Consider the following 23,250-nt stretch of genomic DNA (forward strand, 5'->3'; position numbering starts at 1 on the left):
TCCCCATTGTGAATTTGTATGCGATTGGCCATATAAGGAGCTAATTAATCTCTGTAGACCGTAGATGTGATTCCTTAATCCCCTTTCACGATAAAAGTAACAAATATTCTTCAATTGAAGCATATTTGTGTTAACGTCTATGCATACAAAGGTTTAGCAGTGTTTGATTTTTACGAAAACGAATCTTAACTCATTATCACTATACGATTAATGTACAAATTTCAAACTGAAATCTCAACCTGAAATACAATACTGTAGATGTAGAATCACCGTACACCTTGGCAACCCGGGTACTGTTTAAGCTCAGGCTCCGCCCACCTTGAATGCCCGGAAATACAAAAAGGTATAAAGTAATGCATGTTGTGTAATATTCGATTTAAAAAACAGCACTTTTCGCGAAGAACACGCCATGACTCTCGTTCCCTCTTTTTCAACAGAAACATGGACTCTGTTAATAGCTTTCCTCACTCTGCTGATACTGTAAGTTATGCTCCTCTATTCCAGTTTTTTTTTGCACGCATACTACTTTTCAGACACTAACCTATAAGTACACTAACCAAGAAAAAAACAAATTAATAACTGTCGTGGATCTGTGATGACGCAGTTAATTTGTCTCAGTTTAGGCAGTAGATATTGATAGGTTCCTATACATTTATTTTTACTTACGTGTGACCATGAATATATAAAAAACGTTAACAGATGTTTCACCTTAAATGTAAAAGTTTGAAATATATAAAAATATATTTTCTGCTAACGCTGATGTTTTTTTACATGCACATGCTCACACAGATGTGTATTTTGTTCTTCTAACGTGTTTGAAACATTGCCTGTACATTACTATTTCTCTCCCTCCCCCCCCGCATGTAGGTATGGTGTCTGGCCATACGGCTTTTTCAGAAAGCTAGGAATTCCAGGACCAAGGCCACTGCCATTTGTAGGGACCCTTTTGTCATACATCTGGGTGAGTCTGCTGAATGTAATGCATTTGGTGTGATTTTACCGCTCAGCAATGCATTTCAATAAACCTATGCAGCGTTTCCCCTAGGTTTACAGCTTTTTTTGGGGGGGGGGGGGGCAGACGGACACCGACAGGATTCATGGTGTTCATGCGTTTCTTTTAATGACAGCAGTCAATATAACAACTGAACTAAACATCAGAACATTTCTTTTTATGACAATTATCTAAAGTGTGCAGCTTTTGTCACTACAGTGTGTCTTTACTGAGCTTCTGGAAGAACATTTCTAGAGCGGATGTTTGTCTTGACCTGCAAATACATTAACTGCTAGGCTTTAAAAGTGATAGCTTAAAATAGTGATAGTTTAAAGAAGAAAATCCCATTGTGAGACGTATTTATTACCCAGTTCATGGTTGAGAAGTCCCTCTCACAGTTTACACTGCTGACCAGGTGGTTGGTGCGACATATTTTCTGACACGCGCTCTCTGTCCGCTGTTCCCCTGTTTGCGCAAGAGGGTCTAGCTGCAGACTCCTTTTTTTTTTTATTAACTCAATGCCACAGGAACAAGAGGTATTACACAATCATGTCAAGTTAACATTAGCTGCTAGAGAAAAAGAAGAAATAAAATAGAAAAAAAAGAAAAGAAAATACATTACATAAATTTCAACATTACATGTTTTCAGTGCTTTTTTGTTTTTTGTTTGTTCCAGGAGATTTACATACAATTTAAAGTCGTTAATAAAATGAGAAAAATCTAGCTGCAGACTCCTGTAGAGTGCAGTTCCACCCGAAATACGTCACCTCCACAGGAAACACGTGATCTTTAAAGACTTGGAGCTCCGGTTAGGTCAGTGGTCCCCAAACTTTCTTTGCAGGGCCCCCCTTTTCTAGATAGGAACATTATTGAGCCCCCCCCCATTCAAACTACACAGGTTCAGATTCAAACTTTATTTGAAATACAACTCCCTTTTCTAATTGAGCTAAACAAATGCAATTACAAAATACAAATGGCGCAATTTCACCACTGTGGGAGAAAAAAGAGCAATCAATTAGAAATAAAAGTCCAGCATAAGTTTGAAATTATGCTAATGCAGATTTAACATTCCTGTTAATATTCATTGGCGTACACAAATTGAAGTTTGTTTTACGATTACCGCATTTTGGTTTTAATGATAACCGCAGGTTTCAGCCTATACTATAGCACAAAACAACACTAAATCATGCCCATTAATTGATAGTCTCCCTGCACTTCATGTAAAAAATTTTAAACCTCGTTTTTCGTGATATGGTTAGATTTTTCACGCGTCACGCGTCACCATGTCACATGGTACAAAAACCTTGCAAGAGCAAGACGACTTAAGACAGATCGTACAGCACCTCTCAGCCGGCTGAACAAACTGGAACAGCCTCCGTGACGACACAACTTTGCCCTTATTGGCTGAAGAACATGACGTTTGTATTCCAGGAAGTTCCGATGCGTTATCTGCTATTTCTCCCGAATATCACGTAAAGCAGTGAGAACTGGTTTTCAGTTAATTTACCTGGTAAAATAAAGTTTAAAGCTCAGGGGCCGCGGGCGAGCTGGGCTGGACGGACAGAGCGGCGGCCTCAGGCAGGGCCGCGGGTACTCGGCCAGCAGGGGGCGCCTCAGCGGGCGCGGGAGGCACCGGGGGCGCCTCAGCGGGCGTGGGAGTCACCGGGGGCGCCTCAGCGGGAGTCATCGGGGGCGCCTCGGGCGTGCGGCCAGCAGCAGGGGACTGAGCTGGGAGCTCAGGCACTGGAGTCACGGGGAGCACTGGAGTCTGCACAGGGCCAGCAGGGGGTAGTGCAGCTGGAGCAGGCGGCACAGGAACCTCGGGGGGCGCTGCAGGCGCCTCAGGAACCTCGGGGGGAGCTGCAGGCGCCTCAGGAACTTCGGGGGGAGCTGCAGGCGCCTCAGGAACCACGGGGGGAGCTGCTGCAGCCTCAGGAACCACGGGGGGCGCTGCTGCAGCCTCAGGAACCACGGGGGGTGCTGCTGCAGCATCAGGAACCACGGGGGGCGCTGCTGCAGCCTCAGGAACCACGGGGGGCTTTGCCCGCGTCCGAAATCGCGGAACTAGCGGGATAGCGTCCCTAATGGACCTGGCCCCTATAAGGGCTAGGCACGTCCCGAAGAAGGGGCCGGCGGCTGGCTCAGGCAGAGAATTATCATCAGCTAATTGACAACATTTTAATTCTTTTTTTGACAACAAAAAGCTAATTGACAACATTTTAATTCTTTGCCTAAAACTTTAATACCTTCAAAACAATTTTTGTATATATGTAAGACCATCGTTTGCATAACAAGAAGAAATAGAAAAGGAGCTGCAGGATCACCCTGTTTAATTCCTCTGAAAATGTTAAATCTACTAGTAGTCCCATGAGACAACTTAACAGAACTATTACAATCATTGTATAGTGTTTGAATTGCCCGTTTAAAGTATTGACCAAATCCAAAAAAATCCAAACAATCAAATAAAAATTTGTGACTTACAGTATGAAATGCCTTATAGATATCAGCAAATAAAATATAACCACTATCTGTTATGTAATCACTATAATCAATAAGATCCAGTATCAATTGAAAATTATTACTTATGTGCCTCCCTTTCATAAAACCAGACTGACAGTCATCAATTATTGTATTTAAGCAAAATTTCAATCTTTGCACAAAAATATGTGCCAGTAGTTTGGCGTCATTATTAATTAAAGTTATTGGTTTCCAATTATCAAGAGATAATCGGTCTTTGTCAGGTTTGAAGATTAAAGTAATCAAACCCTGACGTAAAGATGGAGGGAGTTTTCCAAATGCTATGGCTTCCTTATAAACATCTAGTAAAAAATTGGAAATAATGTCATTAAATGTTTTATAAAATTCACTGTGTCACGTTCACGGGGCAGGCGATCCGGGAAGCAGGGAAAAGGAGCCAGGAAGTCGGGTAAACGGGGTTTATTCAGGTAGAATCCACAATACAGGGGAGAACGAAGGGTAACATCAATGACAAGTCTGGGGAAGACTGACTCAGACGAGGACTAAATACAAAAGGCAAGCTAAGGGTAACGAGCAACAGGTGGGAACAATCAGGCAGAAACAGGAGGTAATGAGGTGGGCGTGGCACACATTAGGATCGGACGGAGCGGGGCGTCAAAGGTCGAGGGAGTGAAGGAGGAGACACGGAGGGAGCAGGAGGGGACACCGGTGCAGGCAGGCAGGAGGGGGAAGCCGCGGCAGGCGCAGCCGGAGCCGGGGAAGGCGCCGTCCGACGCCAAGCCGGAGCAGGGGGGCCCAGAGGCGGCCGACACGGAGCCGGAGGCGGGACCAAGGACCGGCACCGAGGAACCAGGGGGGGACCCGGCGGAGACCGCCGAGCCGGAGGACCCGCAGGCAGCCACCTAGCCACAGCCATGGGACGAACGGGCGAGCCAGGGGGCAGGGCGGGCGGGACCCGAGCCCGGCGCCTATGTCCCCGTCCCTTCCGGGATACCGAAAGGCGGGGTCCTGGGGGGTGTCGGCCTTGTCGGGGCAAGGGAGCCAAGAGGGAGGTCCCTGAGGGTGGAGGCTCAGGCAAAGCAGGGGGCGTGGCGGCAGGCGGTGCAGCCGGAGCCACGGGCGTGGCGGCAGGTGGTGCAGCCGGAGACGGGAGGAGCGGCGGCCTCAGGCAGGGCCGCGGGCAGAGCGGCGGCCTCAGGCAGGCCCGCGGGCATGTGGCCAGCAGGGGGCGCTGCAGGTGGAGGCGAAGCCAGGACCTCGGGCGGAGCTGCAGCGGGCACCACCAATTCCTGGCCAGCAGGGGCGCCTCTGCTGGCACCTCGGGCATGCGAGGCCGCCGCCGTCACGCAGCCAGCAGGGGGCGCCTCGGCAGGCGCCGACGTCACGCGGCCAGCAGGGGGTGCCTCGGCAGGCGCCGACGTCACGCGGCCAGCAGGGGGTGCCTCGGTGGGCGCCACCGACCCGTGGCCAGCAGGGGGCGCAGCCGCAGGTAGAGCGGCGGCAGCTGCAGGGACCGCAGGCTGGGCAGGCAGGACAGGCGGGTCAGGCAGAACAGGCGGTGCCGCGGGCAGTGCGGCGGCAGCAGCAGGCAGCGTAGCCGCGGGCAGTGCGGCGGCAGCAGCAGCAGGCGTAGCCACGGGCAGTGCGGCGGCAGCAGCAGTAGGCGGTGCTGGCAGGTCCGGAGCAGGCAGGTCCGGAGCTGCCCCTTTAAGGGCTCTAGGGACCCGGGGAATGGCGTCCCGGATGGCGCTGATCCCCTTGCTGTGCAGGCGCTCCGGCCGGTATGGATACGCCTCCAACGGAGCCAGCTTCTCCGGGTAGAAGCCGGCCAGGCGGGCAGCAGCGATGTCGTCCCAGGCGGGCGGTGAGCCCTCATGCGCACCGGCTAACTCCCAAGCGGAGAGCAGAGAGCAAGCTCCCGGGAAGAGAGTCGGGGTCTCTTCCTGCTGCACTTTATTCTTTTTCCGCTTCTTCTTGCCGCTTCTTGCCTAGGGTCCGGGCGATGCGTTCGTCTCTCTGCCGCATGAGACGCTCACTCAGGCGGCGTAGACATTTGCGCACCCGCTCCAGCGGGTACTGCTGTCCGGGCGGGCGCTCCTCAGTGAGGAGGTCCGTGCCCCGGGTGGCCAGTTCCAGGGCGATGGGATCCTCCATTACCTCTGGCTGGGAGCGCCAGTACACGGCTTCCTGCAGCAGACCGAGCCTCTGGTGCTTGGTCTGCCGCGCTGCTTTTTTGGAGACTTGTCATTCTGTCACGTTCGCGGGGCAGGCGATCCGGGAAGCAGGGAAAAGGAGCCAGGAACTCGGGTAAACGGGGTTTATTCGGGTACAACGAAGGGCAACATCAATGACAAGTCTGGGGAAGACTGACTCAGATGAGGACTAAATACAAAAGACAAGCTTAGGGTAAGGAGCAACAGGTGGGAACAATCAGGCAGAAACAGGAGGTAATGAGGCAGGGTCGGACGGAGCGGGGCGTGACACACTGGTTAGGCCATCATTACCAGGAGATCGATTGTCCTTAAGTTGCATAATGCTATTTTTTATTTCTTCTAAAGATAATTCCTTATCACAAAGTTCTTTTTCCATTTCAGTTATACAAGGTGCGTCATGTTGGAAGTTACATTTTCGGTAGGTGTAACATTTTCGGTAGTGACAAATGTCAAGGTTAGGGTTTATTCGCTGTAACAGAGTTGAGGTCACGTGTTTCCTGTGGAGATGACGTATTTCCGGTGGATCTCCACTCTACAGGGTCTGCAGCTGGACCCTTCTCCATCGGGGCGGAACTCCACCATGTGCGATACGGAGAGCGGAGGAGAATTGTAAACGCGCAACCGTGTAGAGACAAAAATGACAAGCTGTTGTGTAAATAAGATAAATGACATAAGGTTATTTAGTTTCTTTAATAAACGGTCAATGTATGGACCTGTTCTATAGGAAAGGTAACCTTAAATGACCTCTGTTGTGATCTGGCGCTATTTAGAAAATAAATTTACTTGACCTTCAAGGGGGGGGGGGCGCCCCCCTAATATAATGGTAGGGGAAACATTGATATGTAGTAGGGGAGGGAATTGGCAAGGGCCTCCCAAATCCAGATGACGGTACACATAATTTTCGGTTGACTTAATCGCTGAGGTCAGCACATCTTTTTTTACGTAATAGACTTTGTGGTAGTCAGTTCGTTACTCCGAGGTGTTCATTATGATTGTTACGATGCAATTTGTATTTACTTTATATATTATTTTTATACTAATAAAATTGTATAAATGAGATTTTCATAGGTTTTGTTATTTAGACATGACAGACCCATTGTGTTAAGTTTGGTTCCTATATTGGCAGTTTTAATAATAAACTATTTTAAAACAAATTCTGTTTCCCTACTTAACCGGAACTGGACTGAACCATGAACCCAATCACAAAGTCGTTCTCATGTCAATATTCTCCTTTACAGAATCCAAAGTTTGCTAAAACGCTTCTCCATGCGCTTCCATATTCATTATAGCACTGTGCAGGACTGCTTAACAAAATTGGCCAGTGTTCAACTAGATGTAACAAATGTGACCAACATAATTATAATACGTAACTATTAAAGAGATACACTCACCTAAAGGATTATTAGGAACACCTGTTCAATTTCTCATTAATGCAATTATCTAATCAACCAATCACATGGCAGTTGCTTCAATGCATTTAGGGGTGTGGTCCTGGGCAAGACAATCTCCTGAACTCCAAACTGAATGTCAGAATGGGAAAGAAAGGTGATTTAAGCAATTTTGAGCGTGGCATGGTTGTTGGTGCCAGACGGGCCGGTCTGAGTATTTCACAATCTGCTCAGTTACTGGGATTTTCACGCACAACCATTTCTAGGGTTTACAAAGAATGGTGTGCAAAGGGAAAAACATCCAGTATGCGGCAGTCCTCTGGGCGAAAATGCCTTGTTGATGCTAGAGGTCAGAGGAGAATGGGCCGACTCATTCAAGCTGATAGAAGAGCAACTTTGAATGAAATAACCACTCGTTACAACCGAGGTATGCAGCAAAGCATTTGTGAAGCCACAACACGCACAACCTTGAGGCGGATGGGCTACAACAGCAGAAGACCCCACCGGGTACCACTCATCTCCACTACAAATAGGAAAAAGAGGCTACAATTTGCACGAGCTCACCAAAATTGGACAGTTGAAGACTGGAAAAATGTTGCCTGGTCTGATGAGTCTCGATTTCTGTTGAGACATTCAAATGGTAGAGTCAGAATTTGGCGTAAACAGAATGAGAACATGGATCCATCATGCCTTGTTACCACTGTGCAGGCTGGTGGTGGTGGTGTAATGGTGTGGGGGATGTTTTCTTGGCACACTTTAGGCCCCTTAGTGCCAATTGGGCATCGTTTAAATGCCACGGCCTACCTGAGCATTGTTTCTGACCATGTCCATCCCTTTATGTCCACCATGTACCCATCCTCTGATGGCTACTTCCAGCAGGATAATGCACCATGTCACAAAGCTCGAATCATTTCAAATTGGTTTCTTGAACATGACAATGACTTCACTGTACTACAATGGCCCCCACAGTCACCAGATCTCAACCCAATAGAGCATCTTTGGGATGTGGTGGAACGGGAGCTTCGTGCCCTGGATGTGCATCCCACAAATCTCCATCAACTGCAAGATGCTATCCTATCAATATGGGCCAACATTTCTAAAGAATGCTTTCAGCACCTTGTTGAATCAATGCCATGTAGAATTAAGGCAGTTCTGAAGGCGAAAGGGGGTCAAACACTGTATTAGTATGGTGATCCTAATAATCCTTTAGGTGAGTGTATTTAAAAATCAATGGTAAATCTCATCGCAATATAAGAAGTAGATTTGCAACTTGTAACTGAATTGAACTGTCCCCCCCCCCCCCCCCCCCACTGTCTTGGCCCCCTCAGTCAGGAAAACTGAAGGTTGATGGAAAGACAAATGATTTGTTTCTTTAAAATGAACATAACCTTAAACATTCTGAAACTATTTTCTCGAATAAAATGTTAATTCCTCCCAAGTAAGAACATTAACATCAGTAATTTTAGCTTCATTTCCACCTCTGCAGGGCTTTCACAATTTTGATGTGCAGTGTTTCAATAAATATGGAAGCATCTGGGGGTGAGTCTATCTACAAGACCCTCACCATGAAACAGATAAGTTCAATATTGGATGGATGGATGGATGGATGGTCGATCATTCCATCCGGGGTGTTCCCCTGCCTTATGCCCCGTGCCTTACACTCACCATGACCATGTACTGTGTATGTGGTAAGAAAGATGGATGGTTGCTAGGAAGGTGTATATATATATTTATGTCAGGTATTCAGCCAAAGAGGGATGTATACGGCTGCTGAAGACCAGGCCCATTACAGAGTCCTGCTTCTTATGAGCTTCATGCATTTTTTAATCTGCAGGATTTTTGATGGGCGACAGCCGTTGCTGATGATTACAGACCCAGCTATGATAAAAACAGTGATGGTCAAAGAATGTTACACCATCTTCACAAACCGAAGGGTAAGTCTGAGTTGCTTCTCCATGGCCTGAGCTGCTTCTCCGTGCCCTGAGCCCTCAGCATTTGGTACAAACATTCTTGCCGTTTTCCACATTTTCCAGCCATACAGTACAGTAATAAAAACATTTGCTGTACCATGGGCTGGCAGCAGGGGTGTCAGAGAGGCATGGATACCCTGACAGATTCAGGGGGCCTTGAATATGTAAAATTATAAAATTATATAATTTAAGGGGGCAGGGGCCCCAAGGTGACATTTTGTAAGGGAGCCTAGAAGGTCTGACAACTCCCCTGGCTGCCAGTGTGTGAAGGATCCAGCCCAGCTGTATATGTGTGCGGTTGATATGTTCTTCCAGTGCTGGTTGAAGTCCTTGTGGAGCCCTGGGCAGACTTCACCATGCCCCCCCCCCATTGTCTCAGACAATGTGCACCTCAGACTGTTTGATCCTCGTACTAGGGGCACTGGCAGTGCTGATGATACTAAATTCCCATCGTTGAGTATGTGCTTTGGTGTGTGTGTGAATTTCCTGAGATGCATCTATCCCAGAGGGGCCATTCACCATATGCTTCCTGCAATAGACCCTGGGTCATATCAACTGTTAAGTAATTGATGAAAATGACAGATGAATGGATTATTTTACACTGCTGGTTAATTGTGTAGCTGGCCGTTTCCATATTTTGCTTAAGCTGTTTAGAATCAGGAGCCTCCTTGGATCCACTGGCTCTTGGTCAACATTTCTGTCCCTCAGCACTAAGGATGCCAGAAACGATTAGCTACTGTAGGCATATAAGATCAATGGCCAGTGTTCTCTGTACTGTTCTGGTGAGCACCAGAGCTAGCCCACCGCTGTGTCTTCCTGCAGGAGATGGTTCTGGCCGGGCCGCTGGCTGATGCTCTGTCGTTGGTAAAAGACGAAAAATGGAAAAGGATACGGAGTGCGCTGTCCCCGTTATTCACCAGTGGGCGGCTAAAAGAGGTGCGGCACTCAGTCACGGGGCTACACACGGGGAAGGGGCTTATTGTGCCTTCAGGGAGTCTCCTAAAGCCTAGTTCATACTTCACTTTTCCACGTGTGGTTTCATGCGCTTTCAGGCTGGGGATGGTCGTCCGCATGGCAGCTTGTGTTCATATTACATTTGGCTGTAGAACAGGGGTATTCAATTAGATTTTTCATTGGGCCAAATTGTCATACGGCTTTTGCCAGTGGGCCGCACATTTCTCTGTATTTCTTGTATTGTACCCCATTAATACAAAGCACCACTGCATTTTCAACATTTTATTTAAATGAGTCAAATAGCATTAACCACTGGCTTCTAGTGCAAATAATAAAAACTGCAAAACATAGCCAGCTTTAATTTTAACAGACATCTGAGTCACAAACTCACAGTGACAGTATTTGCTTTTGCTTAAATAAAATAAAGCCTAGAAAACAATAATTACAATTTTGTGCAAATAAGAGCAAATGTCACAGTCATAAACTCACATAAACAGTAATAATGATATCATATTGTACAAAAAATCACAAACAAACTGCTGACTTTTAAAGCATATAAAAGGAAACAAAAGTGTGTCTAGTCTTCATACTACAGGGCATTTTGATCTATCTCTAATGAGAAAAGTGACACTTCATTGACAGAGCAAGACGAGAAAAGTTAGGTTCATATGGGGTGACAGCAATCCGCAAACAATGATGCAGATGCTCATTTGTCAAGGAGATCCGATTTTCTGTTTTTATGGCATTCATGTGAGAGAAGGATGATTCACATGTATATGTTGATCCAAACATTGTTAACACACACATGGCCAATTTTTTCATGTTTGGAAACATTTCTGGGACAATGTGCTTTGTCCAAAGTTCTGTGCAGCTTTTTTCCTGAAGGACATCCTTTAATTCACATGATGCTTGCATTTCAATCATTTCAAGTTGCAGGGGACCTTCATCAATGCCATGCAACTTCAGGAAGTATTGGGTGTGCTTTGGGGGAAGTATTGGGTGTGCTGGTGAAAGGGTTCCTCACAACATGCAGCAACTCTTTGGGAATGTCAAAGTCATTGAATCTTCTCTGTGCAAAGTTGTGTTTCAAATGGTCCAGAAAGTCTGACATGACCTTTGTGACTTTACCACTTTGTGATGACTTGATGAAGCCACTGAGGGTTGGAAAGTGCAGCAGTCTGCTACTGAGATCAGATGAAAAAATATCCAGTTTATTTTGAAAAGCAGTTAGCCTTTGTAAAACAACTCACAAGAGCTCAGTCTAAACGAGCATGATACCCTTCTGCTCGCCACGGGAGTCGCTCTGCTGCAGCTGCCCACAGGAAGGCTGCACGCATCATGAAGGGGATGTGGGAAAGCCTTTGGGAGTCTCATCCCCAGAAGAGACAAAACCGTCAGAGTTAATAGGGTCAGACCTGTTGGGGATCAGGGCTGGTGTGGTGCTGAGGCGTCGCCTGCTGCATGGCAGCACTTGGGTCCCAGTGTGAGGCAGCCCATCCAGGTAGGTGTGTGGAAAGTCTTGTCTCTCCGGCAAGATGACCCTCTTTTCCTCTGCTGTTGGGGGAGCTTTGTAAACTCTGCATTTCGGTGGCGGCACTCTCTGAGATATGCAGACCGAGGAGTGGCCAGATCTCTGAAAGTGGGTATACCTACTTTTGGTCTGGTCGGTCTGATGGCTACTATACTCAGGGAGTAGCTGTTGCTGTAGCAGATTGGCTTCTCCCAATGCTGTCTGATGTCATTCCTTTCAATGAGCATATTATGAGACTCAGGCTAAGACTCCTTGGGTGTCTTGTCTGTTTTCTCAGGGTATTTTCTGACTGCGGTGAGTGATGTCTCGTTGAGGAAGACATTTTACTCACAACTTTGCACGTTGGTTGATGTCAAAGTCATTGAATCTTCTCTGTGCAAAGTTGTGTTTCAAATGGTCCAGAAAGTCTGACATGACCTTTGTGACTTTACCACTTTGTGATGACTTGATGAAGCCACTGAGGGTTGGAAAGTGCAGCAGTCTGCTACTGAGATCAGATGAAAAAATATCCAGTTTATTTTGAAAAGCAGTTAGCCTTTCAACCACATCAGCAACTGTTTTCTCTCTCCCCTGAAGTCCCAGGTTAAGTACATTCAAATGATGAAGGATATCACATAAAAAACACATCTCAGACACAAATTTATCATCCAACATGTTGGTCAGAAATGTTTCAGCCTTTCTGTGCTTGCATTCACGAAGGAAAGTGATGATTTCTTTCCTCAGTTCACAGACTCTCATGAGTGAGTTTCCCTGGCTTAACCACCTCACATTGTTATGCAAAAGTAGGTCAACATGCTCAGCTGACATATCAGCAAGAAGTTTGCGAAACAGTCTGTTGGAGACTAGATGCTGATCTGATAAAGTTAATTGTAGCCATAACAGAATTCATTGTGTTTTTCAACTCACCACTTAACTGTGCGCAAAGGACACTCTGATGGATGAGGCAGTGCAGCGATTTCATTTTTGGTGCAAGTGCAGACAGCCGTGCAAACAGTCCTTTGATCTTCCCTGCCATCGAGGGCGCACCATCTGTAACAAGCAGGTTGATACGCTCCAAGTCCAGTCCGTTCTCTTGAAAAAAATCAACAATCTTCTGGAAGAGTATTTCTCCTGTTGTATTCCCTTCCAGTGGTATTAATCCCAATATGTCCTCTTTGAAACAGTGACCATCGAAAAATCGCACAAACATACAAAGTTGAGCTACATCCGTGTTGTCTGTGGATTCATCCACAGCCAGGGATATGAAATCAGCCTTCCTCAGTTGATTAAAAAGAGTGTCAAAAACATCCGTAGCTAAAACGTCCACCCTTCTCGCAGCTGTTGTATCGGACAGCGGGATTGATTTAATCGAAGATATAACTTGCTCTTTCACTTTTTCATCCGTTACCACCTCCTCGACAGCAGCTTGTATGCATTCTTTTACTGTTTCAGCATCTGTAAATGGTCTTTTATTTTTAGTCAGTATCCATGCAATTCGGAGAGATGCTGTTGTACAGTAGCTTTCTGCTGCAAAGTGCAGGTTCGGGTGAAAACCACACAACTTTGCTGGTAGTTTTGTGTCAGTGTCTTTATTTTTGTCCGTCGAGCCTCTGAGCCCGGGGGATATTCATTATCAAAGTTAGTGTGAGTCGTCTTGAAGTGCCTCCGCACATTGTATTCTTTATTTACCGAGCATATGACAAGACAGACAAGGCACATGGGTTTTCCCTCAGCATTTTGTATGTGTGCATACTTATCAGTCCACTCGTTGTTAAATTTTCTATTTTCGCTGTCAACCTTACGTCTTTTCTCTTTTGAATGCGACATGTTCCCGCTGTTGTAAACTGTCATAAACCTTCTATCAAGAGCGTAAACAGCTGCGCGACGTCCCGTAAAATGTTATAAACTGTCGCGCTTACAGTTAAATCGCAGCTATTTAATAAATAAGAGGTAGTCAGCGGGCCGGTCCAAAATGACTGATGGGCCGGTTTTGGCCTGTGGGCCGCCTATTGAATAGGGCTGCTGTAGAGGGTTCTTGTTGGTGCACGTATACAGCAGTGATATTCCACCAGACCAGGAGAGGGCAGACATATTGCAGCGACACAAATAAAAGCAGTGTAGTGAAACAGGTAAACTGTTATGAACAGAAGTTTTTAGTCAAGGTTTAGGGAGTTTTATGGTAATAAGGCATACCACAGTATTTTGAAATCTTTACTGCAAAATAAGCCGGGACCCCACTGACTGTGAATTTATTTCCAAGATTTAAAAACGCCAGAATATTGCTACTTTTTAAAGTACTGCATACCTCGGTATAATGTCTGGACAGTATGAAGAATTAGATATGCGAGTACCTCCAACCCTCTTCATTCAGGTGGTCACCAAAACTACTACAATAACAACAACTATTCTTCCTCTACTCTTTTGTCATTGACCTCTGATATGTGAAAGCCCACAACCTACTTGAAATACCTAATCAATTATCTTGTACATGTGCAATCAATGCACACGGATGTGCAAGGTCTCCGCTAGCTAGACATAACAAACTGGGCTACACGTGCACTGACCGCAGTCTCTGGACAACCCCGGATGATGAATTTTACATCACATGCACTCGTCCACAACTGAAAGCGCACTTGGAAAAGCAAAGTATGAATTGGCCATAAGCCAGAGGTATTCAAACTGTGAGGCACGCCCCCTGGTGGGGCATGAAGGAATTACATGTGAGGGGGATGCAGGTCAGGGGAAAAAAATAAAGAACTGTGTGGGGCCTATTTTGAAATGGCAACCTGTAGAAAAATTAAAAATAATCTGAACACATTATATGTCTGTACACCTTATGTGATGCTGATAAAATAATTACATTTTATTTAATAATTAACATTTATTTGGGGTCAGTGTGTGTATGTGTGGGGAGGGGGTAGGGGGTTCAGGACAAATATGTCAGCCCTCAGGGAGGCCCTGTATAAAATGTTTGAATACCACTGTACGAAGCAGGCTGTTGAAACGAAAGAGGAAATGGGATCAGCTTCTGAGTGTTTCGCATGCAGATGGAATATGGCTTTTGTTCTTGTGACCTCCAGATCTTTCCCATTGTCGAGCGCTATGCTGATTCCTTCATAGCCAATTTGAAGAAGCGAAACCTAGAGAACCCAGTGGGAATTAAAGAGTGAGTATTGTTTCTGTAGTACAAATGCCTCCGGGTACGATACAGTACTGCATTATATATCTGACATGCCCTCAAGCTTCATACAGTACTGTTGCAGGGGTATAAGGGAGCAATAAGGGCAACAACAGAGGTGGCAGATAGTGCTGGGCAGTATAATCAAGAAATTGTATCTGTATTTTTTAAGATTCTGGTGGTTTCATGGTATATCACGGTATTTTTGTTTTTTTCCATGTTCATCATTACCGTGGCAAAATATGATTATAAATGTTTTTAAAGAGGTGTGTAAAGAGGTGTCCTAGATATGATGTTAAACTGCATCTGGACCTGCAAACGGTCCTCCAACTTTGCAGGGAAAAATTTTGGGGGTTGGTGGCGGTATTGGCACTCCAGCCACTGTAAAACAACTCACAAGAGCTCAGTCTAAACGAGCATGATACCCTTCTGCTCGCCACGGGAGTCACTCTGCTGCAGCTGCCCACAGGAAGGCTGCACGCATCATGAAGGGGATGTGGGAAAGCCTTTGGGAGTCTCATCCCCAAAAGAGACAAAACCGTCAGAGTTAATAGGGTCAGACCTGTTGGGGATCAGGGCTGGTGTGGTACTGAGGCGTCGCCTGCTGCATGGCAGCACTTGGGTCCCAGTGTGAGGCAGCCCATCCAGGTAGGTGTGTGGAAAGTCTTGTCTCTCCGGCAAGATGACCCTCTTTTCCTCTGCTGTTGGGGGAGCTTTGTAAACTCTGCATTTCGGTGGCGGCACTCTCTGAGATATGCAGACCGAGGAGTGGCCAGATCTCTGAAAGTGGGTATACCTACTTTTGGTCTGGTCGGTCTGATGGCTACTATACTCAGGGAGTAGCTGTTGCTGTAGCGGATTGGCTTCTCCCAATGCTGTCTGATGTCATTCCTTTCAATGAGCGTATTATGAGACTCAGGCTAAGACTCCTTGGGTGTCTTGTCTGTTTTCTCAGGGTATTTTCTGACTGCGGTGAGTGATGTCTCGTTGAGGAAGACATTTTACTCACAACTTTGCACGTTGGTTGATGACGGGTGCCCACGAGGTGACACTCCTCCGGTCAAGGGTGACTTCAGTGTGACCACTGGCATTGACAGGGTTGGCTATGAGGATTGTGTCGGTCTCCATGGGTCCATGTTCCTTGACTTGGTGAAAGGTCAGGGGGTGCGGGTTGCTGGATCCTGGTTCCAATGCCTTGAGCCGCATAATTGGATTTATTACTCTAATACTGGTGGAAGGAGAAAGAGATTGAACACATCCTCGTGGGCAGACGTTGGAGGCTCCTGCATAACTGTAGGGTCTACAGAAGTGTCCAGCTTGTGAATTCTGACCACAGACTTGTTGCTACTCTGAAAATTCAGCTTAGATCCAGTAGGCAACCACCTACTAGGAGAATGAGGCTGGACTTAGCCAGACTCCAAGATCAAACTGTTTCTGATAAGTTTGCACGCAGTTTGTGTGAGGAACTTGCAGACTTGGGTGTGACTGCTGAATCTAATATGATGGGGGAGACCTTCCGTGATAAGACCCTGAAAGTTGCCGAGGGTTGTGTTGGTGTTGCAAGTGTTCTCAGAAGGTGTTTTATCTCACAGGGCACCCTGGATATTATCGACAAGAGTCGCATCGCACAACTTGGTGGCAACTCCAGTCTGTACTGGGAACTGAGGAGGACAGCTGTGAGGGCTCTGTAGGCAGATAACAAGGCTTAGTGACCCATGTCCTGCTTACAGAAGAATCAAAGCATTACACACATCTGAATCTGTTCCTCAAAGACTTGCAGTCAAGGAGGGTTATGGAATGGTCATCATGGATGACACTATAGTTGTGACCCGCTGGGCTGGCTACTTTGAGCAGTTGTTTAAAGCTGATTCTCCAGCTAGGATGTTGGACATCTATGAGTCCACAGTTCTCGAGGCTTATCCTCCAATCAGCTGTGAACCACCCAATCTCACTGAGATTGCACAGGCGGTGAATCAAGTTCTTTGCAGCCTTTGTCGATTTTTGTGAAGTGGTCGACTCAGTTGATCGAGTTGCCCTGAGACTTTGCAAGATCCCCCCAAAGTTGCTAGACGTCATAGCTGGCCTGTACACTGGTACTGTGAGTGCTGTGATGTTCTTCCCAGTTGATTCTGGGGTTCACCAGGGGTGTGTTCATGCTTCTACTCTGTTCAATGCTTGTATGGACTGGGTGTTGGCCAGGGTCGTGGGGTCCAGCAGTTGTGGGGCATCTGTTGGTGAAGAAAGATTTACTGATCTTGACTTTGCCGGCAATGCTGTGATCTTCGCGGAGTCAGTGGAGGCTCTGATCGGGGCTCTCGAGAGACTGCGTGAGGAATCTGAGGATGTGGGATTGCAAGTGTCCTAGATCAGGACCAAGGTCCAGGCCTTTAATGACTTTTTAGGCACAGCCATCAGTAGTGTGTCTGTCTGCATGGAGAATGTCGACCTCGTTGAGAGATTCATTTACTTTGGCAGCGACATTTATGTCTCTGGTGACTCTTCCTCTGAAGTCAGCAGACGGATTGGGAGAGCATGGGGGGTCATGAGGTCGCTGGAAAGGGGTGTGTGGCACTCCCGATATCTTTGCAAGAAGATCCAAGGGAGTCCTGGTGCTCCCTGTCTTGCAGTATGGCTGTGAGACATGGATCCTATCCAGTGAGCTGAGACAAAGACTGGATACCTTCGGTACTGTGTTTCATCAGAGAATCCTTTGTGTCAAATGAGTGGTTGCTAGAGTCCCAAATGAGGCACATTACCTACATTGTGAGGGAACGTCAGTTATGGCACTACAGCCATGTGGTGAGTTTCCCTGAGGGTGATCCGGCTTGCAGGATCCTTATTGCTGGCAACCCGAGCGGCTGGACCAGGCCAAGGGGATGCCCATGTTACACCTGGTTGCAGCAGAGGGATAGCCATTGCCAGAGGGTGGGGCTGGACCATGTTTCTACCTGGGGGGTCGCCAGCTGGGATCCCGAGGCATTTCTTTATGTGATGGGTGTGGCAACTCGCTGCATCAGCACATGCTCCCCAACCTGACCTGACCTGACCTGTGTTTTTATTAATTATTATAAAAATCATTTACATTTAACTTGATAGTATAACTGACATATTTTATTAAATTATTAATGTATATTCAACTCGATGGAAATGTTTTATTGATTATTACCATATATTTGGAGACTGAAACAATAACTAAACAGTTATATACAGTGGTACCTCAGTTCTCGAACTCATTAGAACTCCAATTTCTTAAAAGTCGAACCAACCAGTTCGAAAAAAAATTACCTAGAGCTCTATCTGAATCTCAGAAGTCAAACCGTGAACGCCGACCTAAGACAACTTGTAGGCGCGGGGAAATGATCACAGGGAAATTACGCAGCATGTCTCTCAACGGAAACAAAGGGTAAAGCTTCAGTCTCAGCCTCGCATTCACTGTGAGCATCGTGCTAGTTTACATTAGCTGAATACATATATTTAGACAGTAAAAATACTTTTAGACAATGATAGACAGTAACAGTAATTATTATTATATGATAGAAATACATTTAAAAATAAAGATTTCTTATTAATTATTTTAATATTAATAATAAGCCATTAATACATGTAATTATAATAATATTGTCATGCTGAGCGGGGACAGAATGGAGACAAAGGCGCAGATGTCAGGGTATCGGGGAATACGGGGTTTAATCACAGGTAAGGCAGGCAAAACGCAGACGGACAATACAATGACCGGACTGGGGAAACAAACTGAAATGCGGACTAAATACAGAGGGCTAATGAAAACAACCAGAAACAGCTGATCACACGGGGATTCCACACGGAGTTAATGAGGGGGCGTGGCACACGGAAGGAGCGGACAATCGGGGCAGGACACATTGTTTGGATACATTTTTTTTCTTACTTTACTGTTTTGACAAATGTGCTTAGATGTGTTTAGTACAATATATGCTCTTCTTGTTTTATCCGGTTCATTTTGTGTGTAAATGCTAAAAAAAACATATTTAGGTGTAATTTTTTGGGGCCGGGAACCAATTAATTGGTTTTCCATTATTTCTTATGGGGAAAATTTGATCAGAACTTGAACTTCTTAGGATTTGATCTGGAGTTCTGAATGGATTAAGTTTGAGTACCACTGTATCTAGAATTGTTGTGTTATACAGTTATAACTCTTAGTAAGAAGGGTATATGCAGTTTGCAGGGATTCTCTCTCAATGCACTCTGCATTGTGATTCATAGTGCTTCTAGCAGTGAACATCAATCCAGCCATTCATTATCATAACTGCTTAATCCCAACTGGGGTTGCCTGGAGCCTATACTGGGAACAATGGGTACAGGCAGGAACCAACACTCACAGGGCCAATTTAGACATGCCAGTCAACCTACCCTGCATGCTTCTGGCCTGTGAGATGAAACTGGAGCCCCTGGTGAAAACCCATGTGATCACAGGGAGAGCATGCAAACTCCACACAGAAAGGACCAGGGAATGAACCCAGGACCTTCTTGCTGTGAGGCAGCAGCACTAACCACTGCGCCACCATGCTGCCCCCTAGCAGTGAATAGTATTATATAATTTGCTGCCTATTGAAGCGTTACAGTGGTTGTTTCAATTATGCTAAAGCATGGTGGTATATAAAAAATCCATACCATTCAGAAAATTAAAAACGTTATACCAGATGAACCGGTATACTGCCCAGCACTAGTGGGGTTATTGAATCACCAAATTACTCTTCTGTCAGCATGGTGACAGACAAAATCTGCTGATGGTAACAGCCTTCAAACTGCCTTTCCCCCCAGCATTTTTGGGCCATACAGTATGGACGTGGTGACCAGCACATCCTTCAGCGTGGACGTTGATTCCATCAATAACCCCAAGGACCCCTTTCTCAGCAATGTTAAGAAAATGCTGAAGTTCAGCCTTTTTAACCCATTTTTCCTGATTATAAGTATGTGGGAATTGTGCCTGATTTCTCATTTCATTTCAAGTAACTACATTACTATGTACAATTCCAAGATTTTTTTTCACGCATGATGTTGCTGCATTAAAATAAAGCTATGCTACAGTTGTAAAAAATATATATAAATGATTCAACTGAAAACCTCTTTTTTCCAGCCCTGTTTCCTTTTACTGCTCGCTTTTTTGAGAAATTGGGCGTCTCCTTTGTTTCTAAGTCAAGCTTGGACTATTTCTACCGAACAGTACGGAAGATAAAGGATGAGCATCACATCAAACAGGAGGTGTGTCCTGCTTAAAACCCAGGGTCCTGCACTTCCAATCTGGGTTGCCTATGCAATAATGTTCTAAACTCTCAGCTAATCATGCAGTAGAAACAACTGGTGATCTTGATCACCTTTGACCTCCTGTGCTCAAACTACAGTTTGACAAACATGCTTCACCGACAGAGTCAAGTGGACTTCCTACAGCTTATGGTTCAGTCTCAGATTTTGGAGGAGAAGGCAAACGCCCAGGAGAGCAGCAAACCTGTTAAAGGTAAGAGTGTGTCTTTCCAAACACAATGGTCACCTCTTTGCTCCAAAGTGTTTAAGCAGATTTTATTTCCTTGGAAGTTAAACTAAGCCTGTGTCCAAAATGAAACTGAGCCCATTCTCTGTTTTAGGGCTGACGGACCATGAGATACTGTCTCAGTCTTTAGTCTTCATCATCGGTGGGTATGAAACCACTAGCAGCACCTTGTCAGTACTAGCGCACAACCTGGCAACCAATCCCACAGCCATGAAGAAACTACAGGAAGAGATTGACAGTGTCTTCCCCAATAATGTAAGTATAAGCATTATCCGTAATATGTCCTGATGCCTCATTACAGACTGTCAGACTTTGGGCTTTCTCTCTCTCTCTCTCTCGTTTTAACCTGTGGAAGCTTAATAATAATGCAACAAGTTTTTCAGGTTTCTGAGCACTTCTGAGCACTTTTTATTTGGCTTGAGGGACAGTGGTTTATTCAACATACTGAGGGACAGTGCCACCCACTGGACGTGAAGATACAGAACATGTTTGGTCAGGCATCTTATCAGAGAAGATTCTTGCCCACCACAGAGCCCTGTCACGTATGAGGCACTGATGCAGATGGAATACCTGGAAATGGCCATGAATGAGTCCATGCGCCTCTGGCCTCCTGCGCCACGCATTGAGCGGACCTGCAAGAATGCGGTGGCGATTCAAGGGGTGACCATCCCCACTGGCACCCTGGTGGTGGTGCCAACCTATGTTCTGCACCGCGATCCAAAGATCTGGGAGTCACCTGACACATACAAGCCTGAGCGGTAACTCACAAGTCTGCCATGCTCTTACATAATTAGTGTCTGTTACTATTTCCTTATAATAACTTTCCTACTGGTGTTTTTAAGGTTCAGCAAGGAAAACAGGGAGGATATTAACCCCTACACGTTTCTGCCATTTGGAATGGGACCTCGAAATTGCATCGGCATGAGATTTGCTCAGCTGATCACGAAAATGGTCGTGGTGAAGCTGCTGCAGAACTTCAGCCTGGAGACCTGCAAGGAGACACAGGTAGGTGATAACGTCATTTCCTTGATGATCTCCATGGCTCAAGGGCACCATGCAGGAATAGTACTGTAATCTGTTGATTCAAAATTTAAACTTATCTGGTTTCATACAATAGTGCACATAAATATTGTCTCTACTATAGTCGGAATAACGACATATATTTTTAAATCAGAAGTTTCTTTCTTTTTCTAGATCCCTTTGCAATTAAATGCATTGTTTCAACCCAAAACCCCTATCACACTGAAGATTGTGCCAAGAACTCCAGCAAGGAACCAGGAATGAGGATGAGTAATTTTGATAAGATGAGGACACTGTGCCGTTACTTTACTACAATCATTTTATAGACCAGTTTGCAGTCATCTACTGCAGTAAAGTTGGTTTGACATTAAGACATTTGGTTGTTTTCCTTCAATAACTCACAAACTATAAGTACAATCATTTCTAAAATCACATTTTCTGAAACGAAAACCAGATATGTCTGTTTAATCAAACAGAATGTCCCTTGTTTGCTAATTAATTAAAAACTGTATTTGAATGTCTGCTGAATATCTGCTTCTCTGGCTTGATGATATAAGGGACCGTCTGTAAAGTGCAGGTGCTTTTCATTTAGGCACTGTTTTCCAATAGGCCTATTATGTAAATCTAAAATAAAAGGAACAGCTGTTCAATAGCTCTTGAATGACTGAACCTTTTCCTTGAAAATAAGTTGTTTAATACCAACAGATTAAAACAGAGCACACTACAACCCCACTGGGCAGTATGGCAACACATTTTACTACAGTAAGTAGTGGTCATTGTTTCTTTACTTAAATTTTGCTTCAGATTAAATGGATTCAGAAAATGGAAAAGGCTGACAAATTGAATGGACTGCAAAATGACATCTAATTTTGATTTAAAAATCATGCAAAATAAATATTTTTTCTCATAGGGTGTAGCACTTGAAAATTCCAACAGTACAGTTTGTTGTTGGGTTTTTTCGTTGATGAGCTGCTCATTCCATGGAACAGGATTGACATCACTGGTAGAGTTGTCACCCGTCCCGTAATGAAAAACTGGAAAGGGGGGCTGTCAAAATGACATCATTGTGTTCCCCAGGCAGCCCTGTCACCTACTCCGCTCATTTAATCCATACTCCTCACACGCACACCAACCGGTACAATTTCTCATGGATGGATCAAATGGAAATGAGAAGGCCAATAAATGTGTTTTTGAGTCCTAGTTGTGACATGAAACTCTGAATCTACACCTGTTAATTCGCTGCACATTCCACTTACACGCCAGTTTGTAGAATCCACACCAATGAGGTGGTTACCTGTATTTATTTTTATATATCTTAATGTCCATGTCTTGAAATGTAATTTATATAATTAACTTTTTTATATGGCGGAATATTTATATTCTACTTATGTCTCATTTGCACTATGACCAGCATTTTCCGTGGCATAATAGTAAGAACTATAACAGATACACTGATGGTATAGACCAGAGGTCGGCAACCTTTTTAAAGCAAAGGACCATTTTATACTAAATGTCTGACCCAAGATTTTCAAAGAGGATCGAGAAACGGGTTTGAGATACGATTTAATGTGATATACACTCACCTAAAGGATTATTAGGAACACCATACTAATACGGTGTTTGACCCCCTTTCGCCTTCAGAACTGCCTTAATTCTACGTGGCATTGATTCAACAAGGTGCTGAAAGCATTCTTTAGAAATGTTGGCCCATATTGATAGGATAGCATCTTGCAGTTGATGGAGATTTGTGGGATGCACATCCAGGGCACGAAGCTCCCGTTCCACCACATCCCAAAGATGCTCTATTGGGTTGAGATCTGGTGACTGTGGGGGGCATTTTAGTACAGTGAACTCATTGTCATGTTCAAGAAACCAATTTGAAATGATTCGAGCTTTGTGACATGGTGCGTTATCCTGCTGGAAGTAGCCATCAGAGGATGGGTACATGGTGGTCATAAAGGGATGGACATGGTCAGAAACAATGCTCAGGTAGGCCGTGGCATTTAAACGATGCCCAATTGGCA

The 23,250-nt window shown here is 45.3% G+C and overlaps 1 protein-coding gene across 1 annotated transcript; it reads left to right on the top strand.

The window, feature by feature from the left end:
* Nucleotides 1-387: 387 nt before the first annotated feature.
* On the top strand, nucleotides 388-21,887 carry LOC111854069 (cytochrome P450 3A27-like). Its single transcript, XM_023831663.2, has 13 exons — nucleotides 388-480; nucleotides 868-961; nucleotides 8,557-8,609; nucleotides 8,905-9,004; nucleotides 9,863-9,976; nucleotides 14,585-14,670; nucleotides 19,480-19,628; nucleotides 19,796-19,920; nucleotides 20,086-20,173; nucleotides 20,301-20,461; nucleotides 20,738-20,964; nucleotides 21,049-21,211; nucleotides 21,401-21,887. Exons 1-13 carry the CDS (start codon nucleotides 410-412, stop codon nucleotides 21,488-21,490), a joined length of 1,521 nt encoding a protein of 506 aa, XP_023687431.1. The 5' UTR covers nucleotides 388-409; the 3' UTR covers nucleotides 21,491-21,887.
* Nucleotides 21,888-23,250: the final 1,363 nt, after the last annotated feature.

Source organism: Paramormyrops kingsleyae, chromosome 22 (assembly GCF_048594095.1).
Source record: "Paramormyrops kingsleyae isolate MSU_618 chromosome 22, PKINGS_0.4, whole genome shotgun sequence".
Taxonomy (NCBI): domain Eukaryota; kingdom Metazoa; phylum Chordata; class Actinopteri; order Osteoglossiformes; family Mormyridae; genus Paramormyrops; species Paramormyrops kingsleyae.

What these genes read in the sequence shown, in the direction of transcription:
- LOC111854069 (XM_023831663.2), top strand. Translation starts at nt 410, where the DNA reads ATGACTCTCGTTCCCTCTTTTTCAACAGAAACATGGACTCTGTTAATA. An exon ending in AACCCAGTGGGAATTAAAGA is followed by an intron (nt 14,671 to 19,479) that starts GTGAGTATTGTT and finishes CTTTCCCCCCAG; the next exon opens with CATTTTTGGGCCATACAGTA. An exon ending in GACACATACAAGCCTGAGCG is followed by an intron (nt 20,965 to 21,048) that starts GTAACTCACAAG and finishes GGTGTTTTTAAG; the next exon opens with GTTCAGCAAGGAAAACAGGG.